General features: G+C 35.6%; 2 protein-coding genes across 3 annotated transcripts in view; one reads left to right on the plus strand and one right to left on the minus strand.

The window, feature by feature from the left end:
- Positions 1-647: 647 nt before the first annotated feature.
- On the plus strand, positions 648-7,108 carry LOC132139127 (hyaluronan and proteoglycan link protein 1-like). Of its 2 annotated transcripts, none has more exons than XM_059547731.1 (4): positions 648-906; positions 4,898-5,227; positions 6,004-6,306; positions 6,398-7,108. In XM_059547731.1, the coding sequence occupies exons 1-4, from the start codon at positions 843-845 to the stop codon at positions 6,685-6,687; spliced, it is 987 nt and encodes a 328-aa protein (XP_059403714.1). In that variant the 5' UTR covers positions 648-842; the 3' UTR covers positions 6,688-7,108. The 2 variants fall into 2 exon arrangements, with proteins under 2 accessions (XP_059403714.1, XP_059403713.1); XM_059547730.1 differs by having other exon boundaries at positions 649-906; positions 5,980-6,306.
- Positions 7,109-11,622: 4,514 nt separating this feature from the next.
- The window catches only part of LOC132134833 (versican core protein-like), a 43,768-nt gene continuing 40,378 nt past the window's right edge, over positions 11,623-15,012 (minus strand). The window contains exons 15-17 of the mRNA XM_059547166.1: positions 14,102-14,246; positions 13,596-13,778; positions 11,623-13,144 (exon numbers count right to left, since the gene is read on the minus strand). Coding sequence (XP_059403149.1) covers positions 12,990-13,144; positions 13,596-13,778; positions 14,102-14,246 — 483 coding nt within the window. The 3' untranslated portion in view covers positions 11,623-12,989. The remainder of the gene's footprint in view (positions 13,145-13,595; positions 13,779-14,101; positions 14,247-15,012) is intronic.

The raw sequence follows: 15,012 nt of genomic DNA on the forward strand, positions 1-15,012 counted from the left end.
ATGTATGAGCAAATTAAAAATTAATCAGTCACACTGCACTAGACATGTATCACAGGCAGGTGGGCAGGTTGTGTAATTCAGCATTCGGAGAGCATATGAATAGTGTTCAGTGTTTTGTTTTAATATATTCTTAGTGGGTAGTCCATTGTTTCCATTGGTCATGATTGTTATTGGACAGATTTGCTTTGAAAAGTCTAAACTACATGTTGAGAGAGATATTTAAAGTGGTTTTCTGATACAACTTCACTATAGATAAGGTGCACAAACATTTGCAGTGCCTAAATTGTATTTAAACCAAGATAATGTGTCACATAGTCCTTTGTTTGGTTTAAAATTAATAATTATATTTCCAGTCTTTAAATCTCCTTTTTCTAATTTTAAAGACATTCTTAAATAATTACTGCAAACCATAATGCAGCTAGCACAGACAACACATTGTAGTCCACACGTCTCTTCTTAAATCTAAACGGAGAGCTAGGCATGGCAGAAAGGGAAGCTGTTCTTAAATGAGGGAGTCCACACCCACCCACCCACACACACACACACACACCCACACAGACACACACAAATATAGGGTGATGGGCTTCATCTGTTTCTAAGGGTAGGGGGAGTGGCCACAATTGGCCAAAGCTTCAATATAAGCCTTTTGTATGGACCTCTGCAGAGCCCAATCTTTCTTGTGGCACAACTACCAACACCTACACATCTTCACAACAACAACGGGAAGAAAGTATTTTTCAACACTCACCAGATTTATCACCTGATTGCATTTTTTTTCTCCCCGTTTTTGTTCATTTGCTTTTTTAGTCAAAAGGCCTTTAGGCTAAGAACAAAAAAATAAGATGATCGCTCTGTTTTGCTTTACATTGGTGGTCTTTGCAAGCGGTCTACATGTCGAACCGCAAGGTAAGATCCACTTTTGATCCCTTTGTGCATGAATGAATGAATGAATGAATAATTGAATGAATAATTGAATTAATTAAATTACGGTTCAGCTTGCACGTTTCTGTGTCTGTGCATAAGAGTGTGGTAGATAAATGTAATACTGAATACTTACAGCATAAATTGTGAAAAAGTGGATTATTTATTAAATCATCAGATGCTTATAAGAATGAGGAATAAGACAAATAATAATTCACCATGGATGAACATAACATCCTCGATGCTATCACTTTGACGATGCAGACACAAAATGAACCAGATTTTTGATTGTAATATTCCACTATTCATCTCTAAAAGACTACTCCCATGCACTATACACATGAACACACGCCCACAGAGATTCAGCTCACCACAGTCTTTTGTAAGCTCTTAACCATCTGCTGCAGGTAATTTAACAGTTGTTTAACAATTGTTCACACTGACAGATAGTGGGGAATATGAGCCGTCACCGAACAGACTGTGAAAATTGGCTCTGCTGATCACATCTGAGAGCAGATCTAATACCTTTCATCGAGGGTAAATACAGATTATGCTTCTGATGGCCAGTGATGTCAGGAGCATATTGGTAGTAGAGGATACAGGCAGTGGATCTTTCTATACCCAGTATGCAGCTGTATGGGAATTGCCAAATTCAAATTTAAACTGATGCTTCTGCATATATGTATCTAACAGGAGCAACAACAAGATTAACATTCCCTAAAAATGTAAGGAGCCCCTAAGTGAATGCTGTCCTTTTCATTCTGAGATAATGGTTTGTAAAGTGATGGGTTTGAATGGATTGGGCTAGGCTGGGGCTGATGGATAAGAAGTGGGGACTGGAAGAAGGAGTGAAAGTTTTGTATGGTTTTGGGCTCTTAGATACTGCTCAAGATGGGCCTGATTCACAGAGGCTCTGTTCAAGACATAATGCAGCCATTAGTCAGGCATGGTTGAGTAGGGTGGTGTGTGAAAAAGAAAGAGAAAGGCTTTGTGTGTAATGGGTGAGAGAGACCCCAAATATCAATGCACAAGGATGGTTGCGATAGAGGGAGCGCGGTCCAGCTGTGTGCAATAATTCATGTTCATGCCTCATACTGACCTCTGCTTTGCTCAGCAAAGTGTAGGAAGTGAAGTTTAGCCATCAAGACTGTCTGACTGTGAGGGAACGATTCCATGTGACACTTGTATACACAGATGTGAAGCCCTAATCAGTGTGTTTGCATGCATTTATAGTTGTGTACCTCACAGAGCAAAGTTGTAAAGGGCAGCAGATGTTTTCAAGATGACAATGGGGCCCAAACGTGTATTAAATAGCCATGATGAATGAATGTTTAATGTAAATTTATAACACCCTCTCTGTTTATGTTTCAGTTTACAAATGTGTCTGATGACTTGTTTATATAATGCATTTTCTTACTGCTTGAATGTTCATTGGGAGTCTTTTCAAGCATTGATTTTATTCATGTTTATTTAGTAATTCTAATACTTTTTCTTCTTACAAAAAGTTACATTTTTTCTAAATTATTCTTATTAAATTAACATTTTATATTATTTAAAAAATATATGTATTATTGCCATTTGTTATTATTTAAAATATTTTACATATTATTATAAACATTTATATTATTACTACTCTAGCCCTGCAGTCATGATTATGCACGTTTTAATCACATTCTCAGTTTCAGTTTTTGTAATCAATCAATCCATCAATATGTGCTTTTACGTTTAAATATTGATCCTGTCTTAAACCAAATTATTGAGATCTTAAATGGTGGGATAGAGGCACTTTTAAATATTTAAACCACCTCCATTCTGACGTTCAAGAGTAAACACCTTGTGTTTGTTTGCTAGAGCAGGGTGGGTGGAGATGGGGGATGGGGGTTTCATGGGGACTGGTGGGAGTCTGGAATATGGAGAAAATTATCAGTTAGTGGGTTTGGGGTGATGTTTGGGAGTTGGGCGAAACTGGTACAAAATCTCAGATGAAATGATGTACATATATTCTGCCAGCAAAGAGATGTGTGAAAACCAAATCTGAAAAGCCTAGTTATACATTTTCAAAATTGGAAGCTGCTGTCATTTGTTCCTTCTGGTTCCAGTTTGTAACTTTGGAAAACTGTCTCCTAAGTGAGAGTTTATTAGGAAGAAAGTGAGAGTGCATGACTCACAGTGAAGTGTAAAAAGGGATTTAGATGTGGGGTGTTAATGAGTGTAAGGACTGTGGGGCTCAGTTTTAATTACTTCTAGAAAAGTCAGTTGGTCATAATGTGAATGATGTGCTGTATAATTAAAAGTGGAAACAGTATAGTTTAACATGGCTTCTGATCCATGAAACAATCAGATGTTAAGCCCATGTGAACTCAATCTGAGCACAGGTTCGGAACATGTTAACATATCTGGAAAGGTTCCAGCTCAGCTGAGTGAGGAGTAATAGTGGACTAAGTTAAGGCAAGTGAGTAGCAAGTGAGAAGCAGAGAGTAGAAAGTCTTGAGTGCCTAATGAGTCCCATATTTGTTTCAAACATGTGGGAAAGGTTTACCTCCGGATACACTGCATCTAAATGGTAATGTTAATTGAAGAACATGCTGGTCGGAAGCACAAATGCCTGAGGCTGTCCGAACTAAGGCTAAGAACTGTTCTGCGGATGTCACAGGCTGAAAGACAATGTGGTTGAAGTTACTGTACATAAAGTTCCACTTCATGGTAAAGTTGAAGATTGTCTAGAGAAATTGAAAAACAGAATGACGGGATTCTTTGAAAGTTGTAGTGTTTGTTGGTAGCATTTTACCATAATGGTTTAATACATTGCCATTAATGCATAAGATATCATGAATTAAGACAGAGAAGTATCTTATGCTGACCAAGGTTTCATTTTACATAATACAGTAAAAATAGTAATATTGTGAAATATTACAAATATGATTGTTAACAAAAAAATAAAAACATTACAACTTTCAAAGAATCCCATCATTATGTTTCTCAATTTCTCTAGACAATTTCTTCAGTCACACGATCCTTCAAAAATCACTGTTATATGTTGATTTGGCGCTCAAGAATAATTTCTTATTATTGTCACAGCTGAAAACATTTGTGCTGCTTAATATTTTTCTGGAAACCATGATACATTTTTTATTATTATTAATAGAAAGTTCAAAAGAACAGCATTTATTTGAAATAGAAATCTTTTGTAAAATTGTAGATGTTTTTACTGTCACTTTTCATCAATTTACTGTGTCCTTTCTGTACAACAGTATTCTTTTACAAAAGAAAACAAAAATGTTTTTGATTGATTTGAATAATTTTGCAATATGCACTTGTAGACATTTTAAACCATCAGGAGAATGAGAGACTGAACAGTGCCTTAAGCTAAATCTAATCACCACTTTGATGGTGATACCCCATGCAGCCAGGAGAACGCTTGGGACGGTTTTAGTTTCCTAGATATCCATCAAATGTTCCATCTAGAGCTGTGATGGACTGAGGCCTCCAAGACTCAAATAGAGATCAGGAAACATCTTGAATGAGACAATTATGCCCCTAACCACAAGCAGACACAGCAACTACCAGAGATTGACACAGCATCTGCGAGCAAAAAAAAGAATAAAATAGCTTTATGGTGGAATATCCGTCTTCACTGACACAAAATGGGTGAAGGATTTCTGTGGTTCCACCGTGTATGTACAAGCACACCATCTTATTCCAGTGAATCATAATTAGATTATATCTTTGACTACGATTTGTGTGGTTCTGTGTTTTTATTTTGTGAAAACTGCAGGCTTCTTCAAAACCTTAAGACAAAATGTTTGAATAGCCATTTAATCAAACCAAATTGTAGGAAATTAGTTTATTATTAATAATAATAATAATAAATACTAAGCTAAACTCTAAAGTTTTTATCATGTCCTTTTAAACCTAAAATAAAACAAATATAGTAGACCTACTGTGAACTAAGGCTTTTCCTTTTGTTTTATTTCAGATAGTGGATCAAGAACCAAGGTCTACGCCAACAGAGGTGACAATATCACTCTTCCCTGCAGACTGGAAGGTCAGTCCAGTTTGTTCGGAAACAGAATCAAGTGGGCCAAAGTTGAGAATGACTCTTCAGAAACCAATGTGCTCATCTCCATGGGGCCCCACAAGAAGACCTATGGAAATTTCCAGGACCGCGTTTATCTGTTGGAGGTGGATGACAAGGATGGTACCTTGGTTATTACAGACCTAGATCTTAACGACTATGGCACATATAGGTGTGAGATCATCAACGGCATGAATGAAAATATTGTTGAAGTGGACCTTGAATTGCAAGGTAACTTTATTATTTCATGATGTCATATAAGTAATCATTTCACCTGTTTATTCATTTATCAGACTCTTCTCATCCAAAGTCACTTACTAATGAAAATTAAGTCACTTACTAATGAAAATTATACATAATAAACAGCCAAATGGAGATAAAACAGTATTTTCCAGAAACGGCATATATGTCCCTGAAATGGCATATATGCACTGCAACACATTTCTATTGCTATCACTCTTTAAACTCTCTTCAAAAGACATATTTGAGTTCCTTTCAGTAAATGGTTTTCAACATTAGCACTTGAAATGTAAAGACACTCTCGTACTCTTCTTTCAACACTTGTTTTTGCCACTTATCATTTGCTCATTCTCCATTTAATATCGTGTAGTTCTTGCTCTTGGCCAAGACCAGCATTGCAGACTTGGCTCCAGAGAAACAAATGGGATCTTTACACAGAGAAGTGAGGTGCATGAAAATAATGAAACAGGCTGGAACAGCTAGCCATTGTTAACTTTGGAACAATGGAGTCTAAGATTGAAAAGCCAATGCCCTGTAATGTAGAGTAATTTTCTCTCTCTTTGAATTTTTTTTTTCCACTCTCTAACACTGTACCACATACGTCTTTTCAACTAAGCAGGGAGGTTCTTAGAAAACTAAAACTAAGGCTTTTACTGATATCTCTCTTATTCATTCATTGCGGTGGAAAAAAAAAAACTTCATCAAAACAGTCTGAGGTTAAATTGAGTTGAACTTTTCCTTAGGGGAAAATTCACTTTCTTTCACAGGGGTTGTTTTCCCTTACTCCCCTCGTCTGGGACGGTACAACCTCAACTTCCAAGATGCCGAGACCGCATGTCTGGAGCAGGACGCTGTGGTCGCCTCCTTCGAGCAGCTCTATGAGGAATGGAGAAATGGGATGGATTGGTGCAATGCTGGCTGGCTCAATGACGGAACCGTGCAGTACCCCATCACCAAACCCAGAGAGCCCTGCGGAGGCATGAGGTCCTCAGCTGGACTGAGAAACTATGGCCAACGGGACAAGTCCAACAGCCGTTATGACGTGTTCTGCTTCACAGCCAGCCTTAAAGGTGAGTTAATCAAATCAATTCTAGTATAAAATAGAGAATGTCGTTTAGTGTCTGTGCCCACAAACCTGAAACTCTTTGTTTTACATCACAGGACGTTTTTACTACCTGATCCAGCCCGAGAAGCTAAACTTTGATGAGGCCGTTAACATGTGTAAGAGAGATGGAGCTGAGATCGCAAAGGTGGGCCATATATACGCTGCCTGGAAGCTGCAGGGATACGACCGTTGTGATGCTGGTTGGCTGGCCGATGGTAGCGTTCGGTATCCGATCTCCAGGCCTAGGAAGAACTGCAGTCCCACAGAGGCTGCGGTTCGCTTTGTTGGCTTCCCCGACAAAAAGCAGAAGCTGTACGGTGTCTACTGCTACAGACCTCAGCTGTGAAGCTCTTCACGTCACGTCACCAACCAAAGAGCAGCAATACACAGGTTTTCACTTCCACACTTATAAAGGACTTTTTGCATGAATTAGCCTTAACTGTTACATTTATTGAGAGGATTCTCTAAAGACCATACATTCTCAATATTAACGTAAACAGTTATTGTATCTACCATATACATTTTATATAGATTTGTACACCACATGTATGAACATCAAATTGCATTCAGAAAGGATGTTCAGCTGGAAGGAAATTTGAAGTCACAACATTTTGATCAAATCCCATTTTAGTAGGTTAAGTGTGAGTTTGTCAAAAATCTCCATTGTGATATTGCAATACAATATTTAAATATTACTAAATTGTATAAACTTGACAGAAAGTTTTTGAAACTTGCCCAAACAGAAAAGCAAAGGCACCGTAAATGGACCTGACACCTTCCTTTTTCTAAAACACTTCTGTGATCTTCTTCTTCACTTCTTCTTCTTGCTCAAATGCTAATTTCTTTAAAACTATTTGTCTTGTGTGTTGGTGTATTATTCAGTGCTCTGAACTGTGATCTTTATCTGTCGAAATATAAAATGAATGTGTTTGGCCTGTTGTGTTACAAGACTTTATATTCATAACTAATTTTATTGTTTTATTGTAACAATTATTCCTCATGTCTACTCTTTGTTTGAAATACTGTGATGTATATTCTTACCTATCTAATCATGAGAAGCTTGTTATTTTTCAGTTCTTATCTTTTATGGCCTTGATGTTTTTAAAAACTCTTTAAATGTGTTTGTCCCTGCATAGATCTTGACAAGTATTTCATCACAGACAGTGACAGAATTTGACAGACTGCTAATGATGAACTGAACTTCATTATATGGCAGAGAACCACAAAGAGAATTTACACTGAGAGATTCTTTAAGGACCCAGTTGTATATTCAACTAACTTCAAGACTAACTTTAGCCAAGTTGCTTTAGTGTAGATATGAATAAGTCTGATATTGTAATTCTGTGAGAAAGAGGAACAGCACTAAAAGCCATGTACAACATCATGCCTAAGTTTGATTCTAACAGTAACCTTGGAATGTTGTGACAGGCATAGTGTGGATAACTTAATATAATGAGATCTGTTTACTGATGAATAAAACATCTATTGCTTGCCACTTTGTAATAATATATGTTGTTTATTTGAGGGGAAACGATTATCCACTTATAACTCTGTTATATTATTGAACTGCAAGCCACAGTGCACATAAGTGACATTTTGCTTGATTTTGTCTTTTTTTTTCATGGGAAATGCATTGTACGGTTTATAAATCAAAGCAAACCTATTAAAATTAAAAACTATTTAAAAAAAATGAAATGGCTTTTGTTTTACTCTCCATTAAGCTGTGATATTTCTATAGTGTCTATAACCATGGATTTTGAATTTCCAGAAGCTGAGAACACAATGTTTGTAGTATGAATGCCAGCTTGGCTAGGCATGACCTAAATTTCCCAACACATACTATTGATTTAACTTGAAATAAACGGACTGCATAGCATCTAATATTGCTTTTGAGAACAGAGAGTTCTTATTGTGTTACAGATTTTTTTATATATATTTATCTAAACCAGGGCCGGCCCGCGGCATAGGCGGTATAGGCAAATGCTAAGGGCGCCACTCATCCATAGGGGCGCCAGAATGAGTGAACGAGTGAATTTTTTTTTTTTTTTTTTTTACATATTTTTTTTATAATAGGCCACTATTTAAAAAAAAACATTAATTCGAAATACTACCAAATAAAGCAAAAAAAAAAAAAAAAAAAAAAAAAAAAGTCCGGCTCTTCAATCTTCCCCCGACCATCGAGTGCTTGAAGTGCGTCAGAAACAGAGCGCGCGCACGATCAGTTGTTGTTAATTTGTTGTGTAGCGTGCCCGACGCCGCATCCAATGTAGACAGCACTGCTTTTGTTAACACACAGCTCGTAGAAACGGGCCTGGCAGCTCCGCCAGTTCTAGACACGGTGAAAGTTTCCTGATTGTGACGGAAGGCCGAATTTACATGATAAATGAGCATAGTCTGCGATAGATGCAGTGCCAAAAAGAAGAGGATAAAGACAGAGGTAAAGAGATGTAGTGAAAGAACAATTTATTGCATAGGAGTAAGATACTATAATTTCAGTATATTTTTACCTTAAACTTAATGTTAGCAGTTGTTCTGAGTTCTGAGTCCCCAGACTGTGATTTTGTACAATCATGTCAGTTTTAAGACGCATTTTTTATTATCACTTTTTTATTAATGTTTTACTCTACAGTTGTGCAGTTTTGGGGGGATACAGTACAGGCCAAAAGTTTGGAAACATTACTATTTTTAATGTTTTTGAAAGAAGTTTCTTCTGCTCATCAAGCCTGCATTTATTTGATCAAAAATACAGAAAAAAATTTAATATTGTGATATATTATTACAATTTAAAATAATTTGTTTTCAATTTATTATACTTTAAATTATAATTTATTTCTGTGATGCAAAGCTGAATTTTCAGCATCATTACATTCTTCAGTGTCACATGTGACATCCGGTCTATCACATGATCATTTAGAAATCATTCTAATATGATGATTTATTATGAGTGTTGGAAACAGTTCTGCTGTAATGTGTGTGTATATATAAATATATATATATATATATATATATATATATATATATATATATATATATATATATATATATATATATGCTAAATCATGAACACAATGACAGGGTGAAATGGGCTGTGATGCATGGAGCGCCAGGTAAAATCTTGCCTAGGGCAGCAAATTGGTCAGGGCCGGCCCTGATCTAAACCATTATGAATTTCCATCATTGTGATGAATTAATGATAGATAAAACCTATATATGTCTATGTGTGTGTGTGTGTGTGTGTGTGTATGTGTGTGTGTGTGTGTGTGTGTGTGCACATGTGGGTGTGCGTGTGTATGAGGTTATTGTTAGATTGTTTAGAGTAGCACTATCTCACCTATCTATGAGAAGCTTTGGAAGCATTTGCAGAGAAAGCTTGTAACAATGTTCTGTGACTAAGTCTGCCTTTTTATACGTAAATTCATTCCAGTTGTTTAAAAACTAAATAAATAAATGAATTCTGCAATGGAAAATAGCAAAGTGTCTTCCAAGTCTTAAATGAGTAAACCATGAGTATTAACGAACAATGACACAGCGGTACCAGCAGGGAAATACATTCGTGTCAAATTAAAATATGGCCATGGGACTTCAAGAACACATGGCGCATCAAAAGTGTCTCTGTTTTTCCTTCTACATTACACTGCGTGATGTATTTACAAAACTATAATCCACAAAGGGATGTAACTTGACAAGAGTTTCCATGTTGTCCAATATCTAAATGTAATTTCAAACCAGATGGTTACTTCCAGCAAATTATGCTAGATGTTTACTTTCTGCAGAACTAACAACCTTTTTGCCATAACTTTTAAGCAACTGATCCCAAGGTCATAGTGGATGTATGGTCAATTCAAAAAGGTATTCTAGCAGAATGAACACAAGTGTAGCTCATCACATTAGTTTCTAGCTGGCAGACATAGGTTTCATTTTTAACTCTATATTTTTATCATTATACCTTTTTTTTTTTTTGAGCCTAGCTCAAGAAAATTTTGGTACACAATCCTACCCAAATAATGATGTCCCAAATCTATGTTTAGTGTTGTACTCAAAAGTGGTCTTGGCTCCTAAAACCATTTTTTAAGGTCTTGGCTTTGTCTCTGTCTCGCCCGCATTTGTACACCGTCTTGTCTTGGTCTTAGACTAAGAAGATTCAGGATTTTGTTTTAACCAGTCAAGACCACAACTATGGGGATAACAGTAAATCACTTGGTGCATTGTCTGATTTATTTATAACCATTAGTATTCTGACTGGATGTAAAACTCCCCTTTTCAAGTGCAATCAATAGATAACTAAAGAACAAAAAAAATAATTACGTTTATACCAGTGGATCTCAGTGTTTGACTTCAAGGTCCCCCTATTGTTCAAAACAATATTTTAGTATTTAGCATGACTAAAAAGATGCTTATTTTGTCTTATTTTAAATAAGTTTAAATAAGTCATCTTAAAGCACCTTGTTGAGAGCGCCTAGTGTGCTAATCCTGGTTGTGAACCAATGATTTATACTGTCATGCCTGGTCAGAATTAAATGTGGATCTTTCAGATGAATTTGAGTAGTGCTGGTTTGGTCTTGGTCTTGACTCGGTCTCGCCCTGTCTTGATTTTGGTCTTGTCTCAACACATGTGGGTCTTGATTTTGGTTTCATATTAATCTATGTTCCGAAGTTTAACTTCACCAATAAAACCATTAAAATAAAAAATAATAATAATAAAAAAACAAAATAAAAAAAGTCTCGCAGGCTCTTGAAGTGTTTGGTTATCTCCTTTTAACTTTGTTCTCTTTATTTATTTATTTTTTTTCATCTAGAAACTAAATAAAAATAATCATAAATAGCCAATTGTAAGGTGTTTTCTATATTTAAAGGGTTTTACAGTAATGTGCCCTGTCTTAAAATTGGCATTGTATCATTAATGTTTTAGTGAAATTTGTTTTTGAACACATTAGAGTAATGGTATATCTGGTACAATTATTTAGAGGTTCAAATGTCCTTATGTTAGTGATCTGGTACCATCTGGTGGTTAACATTAGGCAGTGCTGATGAACCTGATGGACATACAGTTACACTAAACATACAGTTCACTTGCGCTTGTCACAGTCTGTTTTTTATTTGTTTATTTTATTTATTTTGTAATGTTGCATAGATTAATGTTATATTATATTTTAGATTTGTCAATTTAAAATGTAAAATGAAATCAAATATATCCCATATTGTTAACTATGTCTACCATTAAGTCCTTCCTATATGCCAAAACTCACTTCATATCAAAACAGAAAAAGACCAGGAATGCAAGTAGAATATAATAAACTTTGTTTACGAAGAAGGCATGAAAACGTTCCTTACAATTTTTCCATTTCACAAACATTCCAGACAATCACATTTGACAATAAACAGGTTATACTATAAATATAAAAAGATATGTGCACTTTCGGGGGTGGGGGGTTGGACACAAAATTAAAAACATACAAGTAAACACATATTAGAAAAGATCATAAAGAGAAAAAAAAATGCTTGGGAAAAACAAATGGATGACCAGTTCAACAAAAATTGCTGTTAAAGCTGTTACTATGAATCCTCTTCATTTGGTCCATTGATATACCCCAAATGTCAAAATAAAATCTATCTAAATTCTGTGAGTTCCAAATGTTGTCTATTATTCTATTAACACACTGTCACTGTGCAGTTTGGCCAAGTGAAATCCTCAGTGTGTTGTATTTTGCTACAACAATGAAAAAGGAGCAGCTCGAGAAATAAATTATAGGCATCTTGTTAAAAAGGCATTCATTCAAGTCTTTTAAGCATCTCACAAAGTACATTCTCTTTAAAGTAGTTTTAAACTGTCTGAGAAAAAACAAAAAAGTTGATGAAAATGATGTTAAGTAAATACAGTAAGATTCTTTGGTTCATAGATATAAATGGCGGCAGAATTTAATGCATGTGAATCGAGATGTGCCTTGTAAACACTTGAAAGAGACATCAAACAGAGGATTATAAATAACCTAAAAATCGACAAAGTCAAAGCATTGAAAGTATTAAACAATATTGTGTTGACTTTAAGATATCAAAACCATTCACTGCATTGGATGCAGTTTTTTAAGGATAGTATTGGCCTTTTTATTCCACAATAAACATTGACTCCATGTGAGCCATTGCTCAGTCTCCCTTTATAAATATATTTTCTTTCACATTCATATGTATGAGTTCTCATTTGTTCAGTAAGCAGCAGGATGCCTGCATACACCTGTTGTTCTCGTAAACTTGAAGAAAACTAAATACAAAGTGTGTATCAAAATGCCATTATGATTATAGGCTAAAATACCATGAACTATAATATTCATGCTAGTTGCACTATTATAGCTCACATACATCTGGATTGAGAGTTATATTTATGAAGGCACTGTGTATTCCCAAAAAGAAGCGGGACAGATGGAGGGCAGGTCAGATAATCTTTTTGTTTTCAGAGGCCAGCTGAATATGTGACCTTTATGCAGTTCTTAAAAACCATCTCTGTTAAAAGATAAAAAGCCACTGTTTCAATCCAGTGACCCTTTTTCAGGTCCTTTTCATAATCTATTCTTTTATAATCTTTTCTCTCAGCCAGCAGGCAGATCTGTCTTATGCTATTAAAAAATATTAAAAGGGCCCTTGCATTAGGTTGTGTTACCATAGCAATCGTTGTTGTGTCCGATTGTGTTTTACACCATGGGGATGGTGTCGTCGGGAAATATCAACAGAATGTTCTGCTGATCTCTTCCGATGACTGCGAAAAACTCTGTATGTCTGATACCTTGCATATGACCTTTGGAAGTTGGAGGCTGGAAAAGAAATAGAAGTACATTAAATTAAATTAGAACTAAGCCATTTTAATCTATAAGAATATATATTGTACATATATTTTTTTGTTTGTTTGTTTGTCTGTTTGCTTTTAAGGTACATGTGACACTGAAGACTGAAGCAATTCCGCTTTGCCATCACAGGAATAAATTACATTTCAAAATATATTAAAACAGAAAACATTTATTATAATAAATTATAATATTAGTAATAATATTTCACAATCTTTCTGTTTTTACTGTATTTTCAATCAAGTTAGTGCTAAGAGCATAGTAACCAGAAACCTTTGAATGGTAGTGAATATATAAACTCTTATATATAATAAACTCACACCACTGTATTGTTTATAGTATCTAGGCCAGAATTATCAATCAAGCTCTATAGGGAGGGTTGTTGTGAAAAAGTTGTGTTGGATTTTCACCGAATACTTACGACTCATGCAGGATATCCTTGGCAAATCCCATGTGCCGTCTCCTCTGCAGCGAATGGTGGGAACATGCCTCTGGATGAAGCCATCCATGCACTGGTACCTGATCAGTGAGTTGATCTCATAGCGTGGGCGCAGCAGGCCAAATGTGCGGGCGTTGAGGACAAGAGGAGGCTGACTGCAGGACACTGTTGACAACAGCCCATAACAGAGTAACCATTAGTAATGGAGTACTGAATCTGAAATGTTATTTTTAACATTTTGTCTGCTTTAAACCACTGCAGATTAATCGGAATCAACAGATCTCATGTTAGATTCCTGTCTATAAACAACCATAGATATACAGTGTATTATAGGGTATAGCAGTCAAAGTTTCACAGATTCCCCATTGTACTCCTGGTTATAAATATAATTTTGTTAGATGGAATTTAAACTGAAAATAAATGTCTACCTACTGTATGCATGACTTATTATTCTTTAAAACCCCCTCTATCGGGTGCTAAAAGCTCACCTGTGCCTTTCTTGCAGGTGAAGGTGAGGTGGTAGTTGCAGGGAACATCATTCCACTGGCCGTCCTCATGCCAGATCATTACCACACAATCCTCTCCTGAGGAAAAGAAACTGTCCGGCTGGTTTGGTCTCCAGTTTTCATATTGCTGCAGGGGAAGAATATGGATAGAGGTGAGAATGGCAATGCGAGGAAGACAATAAATCCTATAGAAATAAGTTTCAGATATGTTTAATTATATGATTATGACAGTGTGTGTTTAAAACAATTTGTACCTGGCTCAAAAATGCAATATACTGCTTGTGCTGAACATATTATTTTACACCCATATGTATGGTTTCTCATTTGTTCAGTAAAAAACAACATGTCTGAATACACTTGTGGTTCTTGTAAACATGAAGAATCATACTAAATTATGTAATATTTATGGCAGCTCCACCATTATAGCTCATCTACATTTGGAATTTAAGAAAATTTATGAATTTACAGTTTCATTATTATTACTTTTTTGTCAGTCTTTCATTATGTTTTATTATCATTCTGTTTTCCTTCTTGGACCTTGGCAAAGTTCACTCAAAAACGGAGGTGCATTAGCTCAGATTAATGAGGTCTACAATCAATCAGTTCCAAAGAGATATACAAAACCTATGCTAATTGAAAGAAGTTGATAAAAATATCAAATCCACAATTTGGCAATAATTTAGCATAACAATAAATTTATATGCAAATTTTGTAGGCCAGTTTTATATAGAACACAACAAATGTAACAAAGTGGGAAGCTTGTGAAAAGAGTATGACTTTTTATCTAGAGTACAGTAAAGAAAGTCAATGAAATGATGATGATACAGGCACACTCCGGTAGGGGGCGCTAAGTACATACATCAACATTAAACTGCAATGAGCTGAATAGTAAT

This window comes from Carassius carassius, chromosome 4, assembly GCF_963082965.1.
Source record: "Carassius carassius chromosome 4, fCarCar2.1, whole genome shotgun sequence".
Classification (NCBI taxonomy): Eukaryota; Metazoa; Chordata; class Actinopteri; order Cypriniformes; family Cyprinidae; genus Carassius; species Carassius carassius.

Coding starts and splice junctions, on each gene's coding strand:
- LOC132139127 (XM_059547730.1), top strand. CDS start 843: ATGATCGCTCTGTTTTGCTTTACATTGGTGGTCTTTGCAAGCGGTCTA. Junction 5,228..5,979: donor AGTGGACCTTGAATTGCAAG/GTAACTTTATTA, acceptor ACTTTTCCTTAG/GGGAAAATTCACTTTCTTTC. Junction 6,307..6,397: donor CTTCACAGCCAGCCTTAAAG/GTGAGTTAATCA, acceptor TTTACATCACAG/GACGTTTTTACTACCTGATC.